Here is a 21,377-nt window from a genome sequence, read left to right as displayed (position 1 = left end):
TTTTCCGTTCCCTTCTTCTGCTGAAGAAGAAAGATGGCACAAGCTGGATGTGGTTAGATGCCTGCAGATCTACTTGCAGCGCACTCGCCCCTTTAGGTGGACTGAAAACCTGTTGGTCAGCTACACGGGGAAAAACAAGGGCGCCAAAGCCGCCAAAGCTACAATATCACGGTGGGTTACCGAGACTATTAGAGTCGCCTATACCGCCCAAGGGCTGTCGGCTCCATCTTTCCTTCATGCCCATTCAACCAGGGCAGTGTCCACTTCACGGGCAGAAAGAAGTGCTTTGTCTGTGGACCAAATATATGCAGCTGCCTCTTGGGCATCTGAATCCACCTTCATTCGGCATTACCGCCTGAAGGACCAAGTGGCAGATTCCACTGCCTTTGCCCAGACCAGTTTAAGTTCGGTCATGGGTTTGTCCCACCCATCTTGGGGACCTGCTTGCTATATCCCCACATTGTGCCGCTGTTGAGGACGACAGGGAACGAGTGATTATGAAGATAATCTTGTTTCCCTTAGTCCTAACAGCGGCACAAGATTTCCCACCCTGGGAATCATATCTTATGTATAAAACTGTATATAAATGTAATGGAGGTACTTTTGTATTTACACGCAGAGGGGAGGTTCTTGTGCCTTCTTATAGGGCCTGCCACGCATTTGATTGGCTAATTAAATATCCGCCTGTCCTACCAGCACACAGGGGCAGAAATACCCCACATTGTGCCGCTGTTAGGACTAAGGGAAACAAGATTATCTTCATAATCACTCGTTCTGCGACTTTCTTACGGGCTTTGGTTATACGGCGTTCACTGTGCAACCAAAATGACATGTCCCCTGTATTCTGTGTTTCATTACGATGCTGGGGATACCAAATTTCTATGGTTTTATTTACATTTTGACCCCTTAAAAAAAGGCAAAACTGTGTTAAATTTTTTTTTTTTTTTTTTGAAAAGTCGCCATATTCCGACAGCCGTAACTTTTTTATACGTGCGTGTACGGGGATGTTTAGGGCATCTTTTTTTGCGGGACCGGGTGTACTTTGTAGTTCTACCATTTTCGGGAAATGTTATTGCTTTGATCACTTTTTATTCAAATTTTTATCAGAATCAAAACAGTGAAAAAACGGCGGTTTGGCACTTTTCACCATTTTTCCCGCTACGGCGTTTACCGAACAGGAAAAATATTTGTATAGCTTTGTAGAGCGGGCGATTTCGGACGCGGGGATACCTATTATGTATGTGTTTCACAGTTTTTAACTACGTTTATATGTGTTCTAGGGAAAGAGGGGTGATTTGAATTTTTAATCCTTTTTATTTGTTTTTATATTTTTTTTACTTTTTTTTTTAAAACTTTTTTTTTTTTGCATTTATTAGACCTCCTAGGGGTATTGACATGGGTGGGCGGTGTCGCGGATTGTCAGAGCGGTGGGGGTCGGCAAACATGGCTGCTCCAGAGCGTTAAAGAGAGCCTCCTGGAGTATCGTTAAGGGGAGGGGCAAAGTGGTAAAGTATATGTATATGTGATTGTGTGGGGTTAGGGGCGAGGCTGTAGAGGGCAATATGAATTTTGTGGCTTGCTATGGTCCAAAGTGTGTGAGATTGCAGAGATGGTGGTGTGAATTTGGGTTTTGTGGGGGTCCTGGCACAAACGTATGTGCGCTATTGTGACGAAAAGTAGCCTATTGCGCAATCGGGTGTATTAACTATGTTTGTGGAAACTTTCAGCCAAATTGGTCGAGCGGGTTTTGCGTGATTGAGGAACAAACATCCAAACATCCAAACACACAAACACACAAACATCCAAACTCACAAACTTTCACATTTATAATATTAATAGGATACCATAAAATACTAGATAGGGAAAGGGGGTAGAAAGATAAGAAATAAACATAGTCCTTTAGTAACTTATGTGATTGGATACAAATCTATAGTGATGGCATCACTAGTTTTGAACCTTATATTCTTACATTTAGGGATTTCTAGGGACAAAAATGGTATCTACACCACAAAATACTAAATGGAGAAGGGGGTAGCAGGAGGATAGTCCATAGTCCATAGAAATAAGTATAGTCCATAGTAATGTGATTGGATACAATATTTTTCATGATGACATCACTTTGGTTGCTCCTCTATTAAAGGGTTTGTACAGGATTATATACAGTGCCACTAATGTCCATGGGTTATGTCTGGTATTGCAGCATTTACTTGAGTTGTAGAGCCAGACACAACCTATGGGGCAAGATGGCTCTGTTTCTAATTTTGTACAACCCCTTAAACTTAGATCGCACAGTAAATGTATTGTTCCCGGTGACACAAAGCGGTGGAGTTTTTTGTCTTGTGGCAAATCCTGAAGCAGTATTGGCAAATTTAGGAGACACTGCCCCTTGTCATCTGATCAGATTAAGATGCTTATGTTGGTCCATGGTCACATCTTTATAGAGCAGCTGCTGAACAAGAAAAATCTAATCTAAACCCTGATTTCAGCCGCCTAGTAACTAGCAATAATCTCTTTATATCTGTAGGGCTTGGCTGGAGAACATCTGCTGTCCGACACCTGCTCTACTTCATAGACCTCAGGCACTACATGCTGGGATGTGAAGTGCTAGGACCCCTGAACCCAACCACTTAGAGGACAGAGATACCATCACTGACCACATGAGAAGACAACGGGGCATCTGTATAAGAAGCAGGGCATTGCAGACCCTAAAACAGATCTCAGAGCAGAGCCCCTAAAAACAGACCCCCTAAAAAAATACAGACCCACCAAGCAGATAATGAGACCAGGTCTCCAAAACACAGACCCCAGACCAGACCCCTTAAAAAGAGATAAACCCCAGAATAGACCACCCAAAGAAGTACAGACCACATACTAGCCCCCTAAACATATATAGACCCCAGACTAGAACCCCTAAACAGATGTAGACCCCAGATTAGAGTCCCTAAAGTAATACAAACCCCAGACCCCCTAAAGTAATAAAGACCCCAGACCAGACCCCATAAGCATAAATAGATCCAGACCAGGCCCCCAAAGTAATACCGACCCAGTAAAAGGACACAGACTGATACTGTACTGATACTACAATTATTGGAGCTGCTTTTATGTGTATTACATAATTCTAGGCAACATTTTTATAAGTAGCAGAGGAGATGTATAAAGTGGCGGGGCCTGAGGGCCGCACTGTTATATAATATGCAGAAAGCAGACCATATGGAACAGTATTGGAAGCTCGGTGAAAGTGGGTCAGGACTGAGACAGGAATGCACTCTCACATTGCCCATCTCTACATGAGGAGAGGAGCTGTCTATACTATACATAAGTGTAGCATGCACTAGCTGAATTTTTGATTCTCAGAAACAGCGCCACACCTGTCCATGAGCTGTGTCTGGTACTGCAGCTCAAATCCATTCACTTGCTGTAATACCAGATTTGCCCATGCACAAGAGTAGTGCTGTAAAATAAAAATATTTGGTGGTGGTGTCAGAAGACAATCCCAGTCATTTAGGTCAAAGAACAGTCAGCAGAATACCTTGGCGGGCCATAGAGAGCTGACCATAGGCTGCTGAAAGCTGATAGTAGTGATAGGTGATAATAAACACAGTGTTATAGATGCTCAGAAATTTCAAGATGTCTGCTTAGAAAGATTCATTAAGATACTCTCATTCCTAGAGGACTTGTGAACCCCTGCTCTTGTCATCCCTAAGGGCGCAGTGTTGCATGGGAAACCCCTTTAATGTTCAGCCCTTTATTGGTTAAGCTGACATTCAGTAAAGAGGCTGGTTGTTCAGGTTTCAAAAGAAGAATCTTTTTCAACAAACATCGCCAACTTGGTTCACAGGCTGCATCTGGTATTGCAACTTTAGCAGTATTCACTTAATGGGAGTCTGTACTCAGACCCCAGCATATCAAGCCAGCCAAGTAGATAGATAGTTTAGGGTCACCTTAATCAAACAGTGTTTTCCCGTTGTGAATCGCTGCCTCCATTGATTAGATATTGTTGTTTTTGTCAATTTGTTGATAGAAATGAGGAGGCGGCCATTGCGCCAAACAGCTTATTTTATATTGTAAAAACATTGATATTTTGGCAACGGAGGAAGCAATTCACAAGGGGGAAACACTCTATGATTCAGGTGACCCTAGTCTATCTGTCTGCAGAACTGGGGTGTTATGCTGGGGTGTGGTCACAGACCCCTTCAAATGGGTACAATTTGCAATACCAATGACAAAACATTGATATGAGTCCTGGCTCCCAGCTGACAACTCTGACAACTTTGTGTGATTTTCTGTAATGTTTGATACTCTGTGGATGAGGCGTGCCATTGAAATTGGAGTAAAGTGATTTTCCTGTACTTGCAGATGTGATGAAGAAATCTATGGGAATGAATGAGTCCATCTATTGATGTATGTACGTGTGCATTTCAGGTCAGCACAGCATTAGCACTGCAGGTAGCCTTGGGGAGCTGATATATGGGCTCTTAGAATTGAATTACAGTGCGGGGAATGGAGAAAGCTGCGCGCTGATGCATGGTGAATTATGGCGAGAGGGAGCCAGGATGTGCTGGAGCTGCGCTCAGGTTGCAGGATGGTGCTGGGAGGAGGGTGTGAAGTTCTCTCCCAGGACCCACTCCGCATGTAATAAAGCTTTTAAACTGTTCAGGGTCCAGGGGGATGAGTTAGGAATTCAGCTGCATCTTCTCCAAATGTTCTGCCACAGACCGCACTGTACTAGTATTCTCAAGGATTACCTGCAGTGATGTGCAGAGGCCGTATACAGGGAGTACCAAGAGTGATGTACAGAGGCTGTATACAGGGGGTACTGAGACTGAGTATACAGATTGTTAGACATATATAGAAGTGTAACTAGGAAGCCCTTTATGTAGCTAGCAGCTTGTAGGTATATACAGTATATACTGGCTGGTTTAGGTGGTCCCCTGCTAATTTCTGTAGCCAGGCTCATGTGTGTGGGATTCAGGGTCCTGACTGATGTCCTAGGTTGGTGCAGGTCTCCGACAAAGATCCACCCTAGAGAAGACACGGCTGTGGAGATAATGCTGCTATTACTGTTATGGGGACACTGTGGCTGGTATTGTTTGTATGGGAGTACTGTGGTTGGTATTGTTATGGGGATACTATTGCTGTTTCACATATTATTACACTAATGGAGACACTGGCTGCTAATAGTTATGGGACACTGTGGGTATTATCAGTATTATGGGGATACTATGGCTGTGATGGCTCTGATAGGGGGCACTGCGGCTATTATCACTGTGAAGAGGATACTATGGATGTTATCACTGTAATGGGGCACTGTGACTGCTATTATTGATATGGGGTATGTTGGTAAATAATAATAATACTATTATAAATATGGGACACAATAGCTGCTGTTATTGATGTGGGGCATTGTGACTGCTATTATTGTTATTGGGAATTGTGGCAGCTAATTGATATGGGGCTCTGTGGCTGCTATTACTGATATGGGGCATTGTAGCTACTATTATTGACACGGGGCAGTGTGGCTACTATATTAATTTGGGGAACTGTTGCTGATATTATTCATGTGGGACACAGTGGCTGCTATTGTTAATATGTTGCATTGTGGCTGCTATTATTAATGTGGGGTGCTGTGGCTGCAATTATTGATATGGGGCACTATGGCTGCTATTATTAATGTGGGGTGCTGTGGCTGCTATTATTGATATGGGGCACTATAGCTGCTATTATTAATGTGGGGCGCTGTGGCTGCTATTATTATATAGGGCACTGTGGCTTCTATAATTTATATGGGACACTATGGCTGCTATTATTGATGTGGGCACTGAGGCTGCTATTATTTATGTGGGGCGCTGTGGCTGCTATTATTGATATGGGGCACTGTGGCTGCTATTAGTGATATGGGGCACTGTGGCTGCTATTCTTGATATGGGGCACTGTGGCTTCTATAATTTATATGGGACACTATGGCTGCTATTATTGATATAGGGCACTGTGGCTTCTATAATTTATATGGGGCACTATGGCTGGTATTATTGATGTGGGGCACTGTGGCTGCTATTATTGATGTGGGGCACTGTGGCTGATATTAGTGATATGGGGTACTATTGCTGGTATTATTGATGTGGGGCACAGTGCCTATTATTATTGATGTGGGGCACTGTTGCTGATATTATGGATGTAGGGCACTGTGGAGGCTATTATTGATGTCGGGTACTATGGCTGCTATTATTGATATGGGGCACTGTGGCTGCTATTATTGATATGGGGCACTGTGGCTGCTATTATTGATGTGGGGCACTGTTGCTGATATTATGGATGTAGGGCACTGTGGATGCTATTATTGATGTGGGGTACTATGGCTGGTATTATTGATGTGGGGCACTGTGGCTGCTATTATTGATATGGGGCACTGTGGCTGTTATTATTGATATGGGGCACTGTGGCTGTTATTATTGATGTGGGGCACTATCACTGGTATTATTGATGTGGGGCACTATCACTGGTATTATTGATGTGGGGCACTGTTGCTGATATTATTGATATGGGGCACTGTGGCTGCTATTATTGATATGGGGCACTGTGGCTGTTATTATTGATATGGGGCACTGTGGCTGCTATTATTGATATGGGGCACTGTGGCTGCTATTATTGATGTGGGGCACTATCACTGGTATTATTGATGTGGGGCACTATCACTGGTATTATTGATGTGGGGCACTATCACTGGTATTATTGATGTGGGGCACTATCACTGGTATTATTGATGTGGGGCACTGTTGCTGATATTATTGATGTAGGGCACTGTTGCTGATATTATGGATGTAGGGCACTGTGGCTGCTATTATTGATGTGGGGTACTATCACTGGTATTATTGATGTGGGGCACTGTTGCTGATATTATGGATGTAGGGCACTGTGGATGCTATTATTGATGTGGGGTACTATCACTGGTATTATTGATGTGGGGCACTGTTGCTGATATTATGGATGTAGGGCACTGTGGCTGGTATTATTGATGTAGGGCACTGTGGATGTTATTATTGATGTGGGGTACTATGACTGCTATTATTGATATGGGGCACTATGGCTGGTACTATTGATGTGGGGCACTGTTGCTGATATTATGGATGTAGGGCACTGTGGCTGGTACTATTGATGTGGGGCACTGAGGCTGCTGTTACTGGGCTTACTGGAACTGTGCTATTCATAACTCTGAGGGGGGCGCTGTGGCTGTTTATATAGATATTGTGTTAGGGGCCCAGTGGCTGTTATCACAATTATAGGGGGCACTTCTCACTGTATGTGTATAATTTGTAAAAGGCTGTAATAAACAAACGTTGGGGCTGTCTTTAGACGTAATGCCATAATTCTGACACATTATGATTTTTTTTTTTTTTTTGCGATCTGATTTTCCTTGGATATTGGATCCCAAATGAACACCAGGACTTTCTAGAATATTATTATGAGGCTGATAACCCTGGGTTCCATCAGGCAGATAGTGCAAACAGACACATGAATGTAACATGCATTCTCACTGCTGAACACTAGAGGGAGTCGGTCATCTGTTTCTTTGTACTAAAAAAGCAATTACTTAACTACGGAGCGGAGCTTAAATTACTGCTATTATTTTGAAGCCGGAGACAGAATTTACTAGAAAGACATAATAGAAATGAAATCATGAGATCATTCACTTATTTCATGTAATTTTCCTATTATTTCAATAGTGTATTAAGTAAAGTGCAGATTTAAAGGGACAGTCGCTCAGTCTTTTACCAGATTCACACACCAGGCCTATACACTGTGCATTGTAGGGTTTTGTAAGAAATTAAAAAACAAGAGTCTCATTCAAGTGAAACGGGCTGAGCTGCGATACTAGGGACAGCCAATCGATAGGAATGGTTCTGTATGTAAGGAAAAAAGAATTGTCCAGGACTCTGATATTGATTGCTGTGGCCTCTGCACTACTTACCAAGCACAGCGCCATACATTGTATAATGGCTGTAGTTGGTATTGCAGTTGAATTATAGCCATGCTGCAGCCCTGGCCTAAGAAAAGGAATATCATGCCAACCTGTAATGCCAAACCCCACCACTAGGCTGTGTAATGCCTTTATATAAGAATGATCATTGTGTAAACCATGACCCTGGGGAGCCTAGTAGAGCTCTTACAGCTTTCAGATGGCGAGGATACGGCCTCCCTGCAGCTCCACTGTCACTTTGCATTATGCTGATAGGTGGTATCAATATTAGGTCACTCCAACTGGTCCCAGCAGGTGAATATGTCACCCGCTCACTGCTGCATCTGACAAAACCAGTTTATCAGCAGTATAAAAGTCAGAGCTCCGGGGAAGGATGAGCTGTTCGCAGCCTTTACATAATCGACGGCTTGGTTGTAGTGACATGACAATATCATCTCTCCCTGGACACACAGCGTGCTCATATCTCTCCTCCAGGTCACCTCCAGACTCTGTCCTGGAGATCTGAAATACTTTTAGATCAGGCCTCTAGGAGGGTACTATTTCTGGGGATAGTGCTACTATAATCGGTGGAGAATAGAATAGTCACCGCTCACTCCCTGGGCCCTCTACTATTTGGCGGGACATATATATATATTTATACTTGCCAATATTTTAGTGGGGGTGCCATGAGAATTTTGGCAATGTTTGGGTAAGTCTGTGACACATATAGAGACCTTCTCTGGTGTGTGGACAGGGGCAGGCTGAAACAGCCAGCAGTAATGTGAAGGTGGAAGAGTTTCGCTCCCCTTCCTCTCTGACTATAGTCTATAATGTGACCGTCATACACTTAGGGGGTTAAAGCTCCCACTTTAGGCATGTAAAGGACGAACAGGTGACCACTTTGGACTTTCATGGTCTTGTGGAGACCATTTTGGGCACCTTCTATAAATGTTGAGATTATTTTAACACTATCTGTTACATTACCCGTTGCTGGAATAGGGGCTGTAAAAATACAGTAGCGCCCCCTCCACTCTTCCCCCAATGGGAGGTTTTCTTGAATTACCTGAATCTGGAAGTAATTTAGCAGTACATGGAGTGGATGGTGTATGTAACTGAGTCCGGGCTTCTGACAGCCCCTGAGCTGAAGAAACTGCTGCAAACAGGAGACTCTCATCCATTTTTAGGTTAGAGACAGAAACCCAATATTAAAAATAGCGTGGAGAAATTATAGACGGTCTGTGGACGTCAGGCTGCACACAGGGACCATTGTCTGCTCCCATAATAGCAGATGTGGACCTTCCCCTACGTTTGCCAAGGACTGCTTGGTTAATCTTGTCCTTCTCTCCGCACAGTATGCCAATTTTACAAGCTGAACACAGCCCTGGCAAAGAGAAGCCGAGAGTTAGGGAGAGAAGTAAACAGGTTTGGACCACCATGACGCAGGAGGGTCTATATATCACGCATGGATGAAGCCAGTGGATGCTCAGGAAAGCATTCATCATAAGGAGAATTATCCAGTTGCTTCCCCCAGGGCATGTTCTTCTGGCAGATGAGATGATGTCTTGTTTTAGAAGCTTAAGACGTTACGATGAGGTATTTTGCAGAAGATATCTGAGTACAAGGATGTGCCTTCAACTGGCCAAATTTCAATGCAGTTCCATCGCATTACAATGTGAAAACAAATTTTTTTTCACAAATTTTTATTCAAATATAATATCAGTAAGGAAAGAAGTTCGGACATATTAGCTGTACTCCAAAGTCATCTGTAAGCTCATAAAAATGGCAATAAAAAAAGTATCAGCACTGATATCAAATAAAATTTTGCTTTTAATCATAAAGAATAAAACACACAAAAGCAATCCATGGGTTTAGTGGTGAATATGTAGATGTACTACGCGTTTCGGGACAGAACATCCCTTACTCATGGCATAAAGAAAACACACTATATATAGTGTCTGTTTAGTGTGTTTTCTTTATGTGTTTTATTGTGTTTTCTTTATGCCATGAGTAAGGGACGTTCTGTCCCGAAACGCGTAGTACATCTACATATTCACCACTAAACCCATAGATTGCTTTTGTGTTTTTTATTCTATATGATTAAAAGTAAAATTGTATTTTATATTGGTGCTGATACATTTGTATTGCTGTTTTTTTTTTTAATGTAGATTGTGAGCCCCATATAGAGCTCACAATGTACTTTTTTTTCCCCTATCGGTATGTCTTTTTGGAATATGGGATGGAAATCCATGCAAACATGGGGAGAACATACAAACTCCGCGCAGATGCTTTTTTGCCCTTAGTGGGATTTGAACACCAGGACCCAGCGCTGCAAGGCTACAGTGCTAACCACTGAGTCACTGTGTGGCTCCTCTTTATTGCCGTTTTTGTGAGAATTCTATAGTTCCTTGTCTGAGACTTCTTTTCGTGCATTGGCTCTTGGAATATGGATTTTTCTTCATCGTTGTTGAGCTGTATTTTTTTTTATTTTTTTGACTTCATCATCTGTAAGCTGGTTGTCTTCTGCTAGAGCCCATTACTGTATGTCTGGGCCCACCAGGGTGCTCTTGTAGTCTAGTGCGCTCAGGGGCATAGCTATAGAGAGTGCAGTGGTGGCAGTTACTACAAGGCCCTGGACACTGAGGAGCCCCCAAAGAACCCTCTGCCTCATTAAATATACCACTGTTATAAATGGAACAAATTAGGTAGGGGCCCATTTACAGATTTAGCATTTTGGTCCAGGAGCTTTAAAGAGGACCTTTCATCAGATTGGGCACAGGCAGTTCTAGATACTGCTGGAAAGCTGACAGTGCGCTGAATTCAGCGCACTGTCGCCTTTACCGGTTTGTGCCCCGGGTAAAGCGCTATCGGTCCCAGTACCGTAGCGCTTTACAGTCAGAAGGGCGTTTCTGACAGTTAGCTAGGGACGCCCTTCTGCCCAGCAGCGCCTATCGCGCTGCACAGTGTGAGCGGGGAGGAACGTCCCCTCCCTCTGCTCACACAGCTTGTCCATAGACGAGTATTATCAGGAGAGGGAGGGGGCGTTCCTCCCCGCTCCACTGTACAGCGCGATAGGCGCTGCTGGGCAGAAGGGCGTCCCTGGCTAAGTGTCAGAAACGCCCTTCTGACTGTAAAGCGCTACTTTACCGGGACCAATAGCGCTTTACCCGGGGCACAGATCGGGAAAGCCGACAGTGCGATGAATTCAGCGCACTGTCAGCTTTCCAGCAGTATATAGAACTGCCTGTGCCCGATGTGATGAAAGGTCCTCTTTAAGTTACGCCACATAGTGACTAGAAATTCCACCCAAGGAAGCCAAGTACATTTGAGGAAAATTTTGGCCTCTCTTAAAGGATCCAGAACTGCACCATGGCTTCCATTCAATAGATAGGGACATTTTTCCTGATGTTCCACCTATTTATATAGGACACCCTTCCCCAATCATCATATATAGTACGTATGACTGCCATTGACAGACCCCAAAATGACTTACCACAAACCAGACCTCCTAAATAAGGATAGAGACCCCAGGCCAGAACCCAGTATGCTTGTATAGCTATAGAGCCTATTTCATTTGCAAGGTGGTGTCTTCTCCATGGTAGCCATCAGGATTGGCTTTTCATTATATCCATATATAACATTTACTAGGTGTCATCTTGATGAAATGGAGTCTTTAACCTTTGGCATTCCAGTTGAGAAGGTCAAGGGTTGTCACCCAGGTCTTAAGATTTGTATAGAGATAGCCTTCCATTCAAAAGGCCACATTTATGTTTGATCCTTCCTACAATTAAAGGGAATCTATCATTAGATCTAAGCATTTTTCAATCAGCACATGTTGGAATAGCCTTTAGAAAGGCTATTCTAGTCCTACCTTCCTTCTTATTGTTCCTCTCTGCCATTTTTAGATAAAATGCTTTTTATCGATATGCTATACAGCTCACGGAGCACCTGGGGCGTTACCCTTGTGCTCCGAGCATTGCATTGCCATGCCCTGCTTTCTGCTCCCTCCTTATCTCAGGTATGTCCCCTTCTTTGAAAATGGATTCTCTTTGCTGCATTTTCTTCATGAACGAGAGTACTGTACAGCTGCAGTACACTCGAGTAATTCTAAGGAGCATGTTCAGTATGCTCAGCGCACCTTAGAACTATAAAGGAAAAGTAATGTTTCTTGTAAGAAAGTCGTGAGACATTGGTAGTCTTTCCTTTATCCAGGAAAGCCCAGTCCTGTATCTAAATTTCCTGGCAAGGCAAAATGGCTTTTCTTGTCCCCCTGCAAGGACTCAGTGTCCAAAACACATGCAATATCCGCATCCCAACTGGAACAAGGAACGCTAGATATTAAAACTGGGATAGGTAGATAGATAGATAGATATGAGATAGATAGATAGATAGATAGATAGATAGATAGATAGATAGATATGAGATAGATAGAGATAGAAATAATACAGTCCTATGAAAAAGTTTGGGCACCCCTATTAATCTTAATCATTTTTAGTTCTAAATATTTTGGTCTTTGCAACAGCCATTTCAGTTTGATATATCTAATAACTGATGGACACAGTAATATTTCAGGATTGAAATGAGGTTTATTCTACTAACAGAAAATGTGCAATATGCATTAAACCAAAATTTGACTGGTGCAAAAGTATGGGCACCTCAACAGAAAAGTGATATTAATATTTAGTAGATCCTCCTTTTGCAAAGATAACAGCCTCTAGTCGCTTCCTGTAGCTTTTAATCAGTTCCTGGATCCTGGATGAAGGGATTTTGGACCATTCCTCTTTAAAAAACAATTTAAGTTCAGTTAAGTTTGATGGTTGCCGAGCATGGACAGCTCGCTCTCAAATGATTTGAAAACATAGATTGTTCAACATAGTTGTTCATGGGAAGGATACAAAAAGTTGTCTCAGAGATTGAACCTGTCAGTTTCCACTGTGAGGAACATAGTAAGGAAATGGAAGACCACAGGGACAGTTCTTGTTAAGCCCAGAAGTGTCAGGCCAAGAAAAATATCAGAAAGGCAGAGAATAAGAAGAAGAATGGTGAGAACAGTCAAGGACAATCCACAGACCACCTCCAAAGAGCTGCAGCATCATCTTGCTGCAGATGGTGTCACTGTGCATCGGTCAACAATACAGCGCACTTTGCACAAGGAGAAGCTGTATGGGAGAGTGATGAGAAAGAAGCCATTTCTGAAAGCACGCCACAGAGTCGCCTGAGGTATGCAAAAGCACATTTGGACAAGCCAGCTTCATTTTGGAAGAAGGTCCTGTGGACTGATGAAACAAAGATTGAGTTGTTTGGTCATACAAAAAGGCATTATGTATGGCATCCAAAAAAACAGCATTCCAAGAAAAACACTTGCTACCCACTGTAAAATTTGGTGGAGGTTCCATCATGCTTTGGGGCTGTGTGGCCAATGTCGGCACCGGGAATCTTGTTAAAGTTGAGGGTCGCATGGATTCCACTCAGTATCAGCAGATTCTTGAGAATAATGTTCAAGAATCAGTGACAAAGTTGAAGTTACGCCGGGGATGGATATTTCAGCAAGACAATGATCCAAAACACCGCTCCAAATCGACTCAGGCATTCATGTAGAGGAACAATTACAATGTTCTGAAATGGTCATCCCAGTCCCCAGACCTGAATATCATTGAACATCTGTGGGATGATTTGAAGCAGGCTGTCCATGCTCGGCCACCATCAAACTTAACTGAACTTGAATTGTTTTGTAAAGAGGAATGGTCCAAAATCCCTTCATCGATGATCCCGGAACTGATTAAAAGCTACAGGAAGCGACTAGAGGCAAAAGGAGGATCTACTAAATATTAATGTCACTTTTCTGTTGAGGTGCCCATACTTTTGCACCGGTCAAATTTTGGTTTAATGCATATTGCACATTTTCTGTTAGTACAATAAACCTCATTTCAATCCTGAAATATTACTGTGTCCATCAGTTATTATATATATCAAACTGAAATGGCTGCTGCAAACACCAAAATATTTAGAACTAAAAATGATTAAGATTAATAGGGATGCCCAAACTTTTTCATAGGACTGTAGATAGATAAGCAATGGTGTTTTACTTGGCAGAAGATCTTGATGGATAGTCATAGACTTGATACTAGAGGTAGATCCTCTAGAAATCAGTGGGATCCACTATACATCTGTGTCCAGATTAAGTTGTATAGTGGAATTTTCTTTTATGGGGGGTGATGTTATCTTGTGGAATTATCATTGACAGGTATGTTGGGAGATCAGTCTCTTGTTTCCGTAGCCCTGGGGAACAAACTTATTTGGCCCAGGAGTCTTTCCTTGCAGAGCGAGACAGTCTGCAGGGGTAACATCACAGCTCCTGGAGATCCGGGCCGGGACCATTAATAAGCAGAATCATATCCTTCATTGATCCTTGGTCACAAGTTCTTACATCTGCATAAGATTGATAAAAGAATGGATATTAATCTGCAAGTCAGATGGGGCACAAATAGGATTTCATAGAAAGGCCTGAAATGTGACTAAGCAGAATAGAAAATTCTGAAATCATGTTAAACATTTAAAAATGTATTCATTTGATACCTTATATTTAGACTCACTGAGAAGATTTATAAAGAGTGGTGTATTGCATACCATTCTTAATAAAGGCGCCAAAAATGTGATATATGAAGAGGCACCGGCCTCTCCAAAAATCAGTTGGACATCCCTGTTCCGTATTGGAGATCTACGCCAATAAGGATCTGGTATAGATTTCCATTACTTCTCATTCCAAAAATCTGGAATGAGTTAGAATGAATATGTAGAGACGAGGTGCCACACAATGTGGTGAGCGAGCCGCAGCACGGGTTGTTTCGCACATGTAGCATAAGAAATCCTTGAGCCAAATGTGTACCACAATGTCATGCCTCTGCCCGAGAGGGATGGTGTAGAGGGATTGATAAATCTCCTCAACTATCCTTAGGAAATGACCTATAAAATTTTTTATATTCAGCTAATTTATTCCAAAAATGTGGAAATTGGATGTTTTCTGACCTAAAAAAGTTCAGTTTTTCAATTGAAAGCTTGCCTATTCATGCACCAATAGTACAGTTTGTGTAGATGAGGAATAACTCAATTTCTGCCCATTTTTAGCAGTTTTCTCCTCTGCTCTATCTCTAATTTTCAGTTCTCCTTGAGCTGATAGGTGGAGACTATCTGCTACGATGGCTCTCATACATTACACACAGAAGGTAAAGGATAATCTGCTCCATAACTTTCTTTTACTCAAAAGCATCAGTAGGGTCATGTACTGTAGGACATTATGGAAAAGTACTGACTTCTATTGATGTGAATAAAGCACTTGGAGTGAGATAAAAACTTACAATCTAGCTCCAGCAGCTTCTGTCTGTGCCTGTGTCTGGAGTTTTTGCTTACTCTTTCCCCTACCCTCTCTGTAAATGTATATGTAATGTGATACCTCAGTGACCTTCTGTCCATCTTGCTAGGATTCAGAGACATTTCAGAGTGAATGTCAGCTTAGGAGGGAAGAGGAAAAGAGCCATATAGGTGGAGAAAGAAGTACTTTTCTTTAATAAAATATATTACTTTTATTACTTGTATTTTGATTTATGTTGATGACCATTTAAAGATAAGGGTCAACATCAAGATTTGCATACAAACTATTGGTTTCAAGAACAGTCCATTTGACCAAGATAAGAATTTCCATCAACGGTGTAGACAAGGGTTCTTTACAGTAAGATGGGCTTAATTTGGGAATGGTCTACCACAAGAGGTAGTGATGACATAAACCATGATTAAATTACTAAGAAGAGTTATGGAGTTATTTCCAGAAAAAGGAGTCATGATGATGTCATCATAATATGGACGCTATGTCACACACTGATTTGTCTTGTGCCAGATAATCTACTATTAACAATGTCTATCCATCCCTTAGGTGGTTAATGGAGAGACGGTCGAATGACAGCCGGGACTGTGGTCATCACCGGTGGAATATTAGCGACTGTTATCCTTCTCTGTATTATCGCTGTTCTCTGCTATTGTCGACTACAGGTAAGATGACTATGTAGGCAAACACTCTCCCTGATGTGTACAATTGTCCCCTGATCCTTCCACTTAGTGAAAGACAAAGCAAAATAGAGTATTGTATCAGAGAGAAAGAGACTGAGATCCTATGACCCCTGCCTTATTGCAGCTAAAATGTTAGGGGCGTGTCTGTCCATAAGCTTGTTGACTGTTTCCAGTAGCAATTATAAGAATTGTGAATACAACTGTGTATTATACAGGCTGCAACTCCTAATCCTGGACCTGTATTATAGTCCAGTGCTACATTGCTACATAGACTATGGAGCTGAAGTCTCTCCTTGCTCTTGGCTATTTCCAGCCCCGTCCACCATCGGTTATCTGTACTGTTAGTTTCGGCACCAATATCCCTGCACTGTCAAGGGGTTGGTCTGACAGCCTAGCATCATCACTAGATGGCGAGGAACCGCCCCTTGACCGCCTGACGGTACTCTTCCATAGCCTTGTACTGTCGGGGGGGTTCCTCACCACCCAGAAATGACTTTAAACTGTCAGGTTGGCCTCTCTGACCAATGCTAATGGCACTGATATCTCTGGCACTGGGACAAAGCTGACACTGTGCTGAATTCAATGCACTGTCAGCTTTTTAGCGGTACATAACACCACCATTGTCAGAGGACATGAAAGGTGCTCTTCAACTGTCCCTGGAGATCGGTCTTGTCTCCTTTCCTCCTCCAGGAGCCTCCCCCCTCTGCACTGTCTACAGTAGGACAAATAACATGTCAAGTCCTTGGTTAAGCCCCAACCCCTGTTGTCTACCAGGTGTAAATAGAAGTGATCAGAAGGAGATTAACCGTGTTCTCTGCAGAAGTATTTATTTTAATGTTTTTGATCCTCCCAGTACTACTGCTGCAAAAAAGAGGACTCGGAAGAGGATGAGGAGGAACCAGATTTTGCCGTCCATTCCCGCTTCCCACCGGTACACTGCAACCGGAATGTAGTATTAGCCAATGGGCCGTCCATCTACGCTTCCCCCTACAACAAGAAGCATCAGCACTGCAGGAGCGTGTGCCAGGGCTGCTCACACAATGAACCTCCAGCTTTCCTCCTGCACCCACCGGACGAGATCCGAAACGGCGGCGAACGCATCACCTACAAGACGATCAGCCAGGAAGAAATCGAACTGCCTGTTAATCTGAGCAATTTGCAGGTGCTCAATCCCAACCGCCTGTCCGCTATGAGGGAGGCTTTTTCCCGGAGCCGCAGTATCAGCACGGATGTGTGAGGGCAGCACGCCATCTGGTGTGACACCGCCTCCTCTTATGTCCTCGGCATGTTTGGCTTTGCTCAGTACCACCGCTCTTCATCACTGGCATCTGTTTTCTTTTCCTTTTTTCTCCAGCCAAAACTCTAGAAATTTTTGAAAAACTTTGTCTCCCTCTTGTGGTTGATATTGTGCAAAAATACCCCTGAAACGCACAGTACAACTTTTTTTTTATCCAATTCATGCTTTATCTCATGACCAATGAGAAGTATTGGCAAAGTGTTTGTTTTAACCATGAATGTATTTATATACGATAGACCAGATATAAATATGGAATACGTCACGGCAAGCAAAAAACAAAATGGCGGCACAAATAACGGTCCATGCCGCAGATGAATATTCCAGTTTTTTTTCAGTGAAAATTTATTTGTACCTATAATCATTGACATGCTATGTGTCGTACTTTTTACATGTGAAGATGGGACTTGATATTAAATTCATTTTTTTCACAGATGTTTTTTGTGCACCAGTACGAATATGGTGATTGGATATTTATGCAATGGGGCGGGGAAAGAGGAGATGATTTTTGTAAGGTGGAAGAGCAATAGGCGCCACCTATAGGTAGATAGAATACCATGGGGCAGAGATATAGTTACACATATTTGCACGTAAAAGAGGGGGCGCAAACGGTTTGTGAGGCTCCTCCCAGCCATAACATGCAACACAACTTATATTTATACATTGGGATGTTTTTATAATCTATGTATCTACCGACATTTATATACAGCGAATTCCTTTAAACCGGGATTACGACAACTGGGATTATAATACATACTGGACTACCAGAGGGTCATTGAATAGTGTATAAAATATGCTGCTATCGTATCTGTGCCCCTCCTGGTTGTCAGATTCCAGATGATCATAATTTCTGGATTATTGGATGTCAGATTTGAAGGAATTCCTAGTATACGCTGTAACAGGATATTGAGGGAGTCTGAAACATTGAAGGATGGGAATATTTTTTTATGACATATGTATGGCGTGAGTCTGAGAATGTGAGTCTGTGGTATACACAAGTAAAATCAGCATTCATGACACTTTTCAAGCCCATGACAAAAAAAAATATAGGCCTCAGCTGCTGAAGAACAGTTTGTGCAATACCGAGATGCAAGACCGTATGACCAAGGTGGCTCTTAATGTTTATATCCAGTGGGTCAGATAGTCTTTGAGTTGGTGACAAAAGTCAGGACTCTATAACCACCAAGATGGCTGACTATTTTGGAAACATTCTGTCTGTGGTTACACTAGGAAGAGCAGCTCTGGAGCACAAACTGCTCCTCAGAATAAGAGCATGGACGTTCATGGGCATATACTTGTTCTTTTTGGGGGGATGAACGCTCCCTTTAAGGCCCTGGACTCGGAGAACAAACATGCATACAGCCATAGTTGGCTTTTTTAAGTGGAAACCAGTCATGTCAAACATATTGTCTGATCTGCAGGCAGCAGGTTTATAGAGCAGTGGGAGCCAAGCAGTTTGATATATAGCTTTATAGGAACCTATTCGGTGTAATATATGTTTTTTTCCTTTACATCTCTACTCTTCCTGGGCCTAAGAGACTAGTAAGCATCCTGACCAGTGATTGATAGTAACCGTACAGATAAGGCTGCCACTAATACAGCCCACTGGACTCCTAAGCCTAGATAGTTCTGCTGAGTATTGGCCCACAAAGTTAGATATTTATATATTAATCGTCTCAACTCTTCCGGCTGTATAAGGTGCTGCTCACAGATAGGACTGGATTTAGGACTGACAGGTTTCCTTTAAATCCATATAGCAATTTTGATAAATTCCGCTCATATACGGCAAAGCATGTCATTGTAGGTCAGTTTCCTGCAAATTAATCTCTAGTTACACTTCAGTCCAGCGGTGCGGAGCAGAATTACCAGCTTCATCCATAATATAAGACAGCTCTAGTACACAAGGTCCAGACCATGATGGTGTGTATCAGGTGAAAGGTGATGCAGGCCTAGTGCGCTCCATGGAGAAGACATTTGTGGAAATTTCCAGTTATTCACTGGTAACTTCTTGTGTACAATCATGCCATTAAATTTTCTAGAGTCAGCTGACACCCCCCTCTGTAGAATGACCCATCGAAAAATGTTCCCTTCTGTGTTATTGCATAGCAATTCTTTAGGGCTACCTCTTCCAGTGAGCCCCATGGCCCATACCAATTTATTTCTATTCATTGTTGTAGAGATCAAGAAGCAAGGAGGATGAGGAGGCCTTCCAAAGCTGAACTATGTTTGTCCTGTTGTCCTATGTCCGCCCATTTGGTGCAAAATGGGAGCAAAAAAGATGAGGATTTTTGACAAGTGGGAAATTATTGTGGGTGGGGCTATGACAACCTCCTATGATATCATCATTTTTGTGAATTTTATGAACATCTGATAACAACTGTGAATTGTCTCTCAAGTAGACCATAGTAAAGTATGAAGGAAGTGAAAAATTTTAGTTGGTGCAGTCAAATTTTGGAAGGTCATTGTATGTGCATTGTATCAGCTGAATTTGGGTCATTAAAACCATAGACACCTTTAACAGTGGAGTGGGGCATAAGTTCACCCCGATACCAATTCTTGATAGTGGAGTTCTTTGAGGTCAACGTATGATAATTAATGGACAATATGAAGAATTCACTTGTATTTCATAATCTGCCTTCTTTTTGGATCCATCCATGCATGGTCATCTGACAAGAAAGTCAGGCACTGTCGGGAAGAAGTTTTCTATACCTCTTAAGAGTCTAAACCGGGGCCTATAAGGAAGGGATATTAATAACTGATGAAAAATTATTTTCCTTAGAGTTGGTCTTCTGAAGATATCTCAATGACTTTGAGATACCCATGTAAGAGATGTTGACAGCACAGATCTTAGTCTGGACCCTTTTCCTTAGTTCACAATAAAGTATACTCCATCTTCAAGTTTTTTTGGTTAAGGCCAAAGCCATTTCAAACATGGTTGTCTATTTCTAAGGCCAGAAAAAGCAGTAAGTTGTTAACCCAAGGTCACTTCATGACATCTCATGGTCTGCATATCATTACCCAACAGTCCAGAACATCTTTGTACTGACACTTCCTGTTTTTCAGCAGCAAAGTCACAGGAGTGACAACCATAGCAATAATAATAATATGGAACCTCTTAGGGAATTTTTTGGAAAATAACAAAAAAGTAATACCTATTCAGTCCTTGTGAGATTCCAATGGGGTAAAATGTTTGAGAAATTTTTGATCAAGGACTTGGTGCAGGTGCAAAGATGTGGATCCCATTTCTACAGTGACTACAGTAGCGGGAGTGGGACGTTGACCCTTCAGTTACTCACATTTACCGGTCCGCCATGAACCAGAAACACTGAATCTGTCGGCACACGATCCGAGTTGATGAAAAGCCCATGTATAATTCACCGGACTGCCGAATAACTTGACAGTATCATGGTCGACACCTTGCGATGGGTCGTGTTCTGCTACAGTCACCGTCTCATGTGACAATGGAACTGATATGGTCTTTCATGCATCTTTCATTCATGTCAGTGGAGGTCGTGTTCAGGGTGTGTGACTTGCTCGCAGTCTCACTGTTTGCTCAGGATTGTAAATTGTGCATTTTCTACTTTGGCAGACTAAACATTTGTGCAAGTTTTATGAAGAGCTCTGTGGCTTTTAAGGTGTATCTGTTGCCTTAACATGGAGGGGGTAGATATTTTGGGGGATGAAGTCATATGCATTGGAATACAGCATACCCATTCTTTAGGGGCATCAGTGGGGCCCAAAGTGCTGATGTTACCAGTTCTTAGAGAATTCTGTACTTTTGTAATTCATATAGCTATGCCTCTGGTGCTAGGAAGGAAGACTTCACTCCCTGGTGGTCCTGGTTCCTGGTCCACTTAAGTGTTAAATAGGCAGCACTGTCAGTAATATCTAGGGTGATGGAGAATAGATAGGCAGTCAGTATTATGTAGGGTTATGGAGAATAGATAGGCAGTCAGTAATATCTAGGGTGATGGAGAGTAGATAGGCAGTCAGTATTATGTAGGGTTATGGAGAATAGATAGGCAGCACTGTCAGTAATATCTATGGTGATAGAGTATAGATAGGCAGCAC

General features: G+C 42.4%; 1 protein-coding gene across 1 annotated transcript in view; it reads left to right on the top strand.

Annotated features, from left to right (window-relative positions):
• The window catches only part of FAM163B (family with sequence similarity 163 member B), a 59,061-nt gene extending 40,417 nt beyond the window's left edge, over positions 1–18,644 (top strand). The window contains exons 2-3 of the mRNA XM_075259521.1: positions 15,879–15,994; positions 16,866–18,644. Of these exons, the coding sequence (XP_075115622.1) occupies positions 15,902–15,994; positions 16,866–17,249 (477 nt within the window). The 5' untranslated portion in view covers positions 15,879–15,901 and the 3' untranslated portion in view covers positions 17,250–18,644. The remainder of the gene's footprint in view (positions 1–15,878; positions 15,995–16,865) is intronic.
• Positions 18,645–21,377: the final 2,733 nt, after the last annotated feature.

This window comes from Leptodactylus fuscus, chromosome 11 (assembly GCF_031893055.1).
Source record: "Leptodactylus fuscus isolate aLepFus1 chromosome 11, aLepFus1.hap2, whole genome shotgun sequence".
NCBI lineage: Eukaryota > Metazoa > Chordata > Amphibia > Anura > Leptodactylidae > Leptodactylus > Leptodactylus fuscus.
This window is presented reverse-complemented; position numbering and strand designations above follow the sequence as displayed.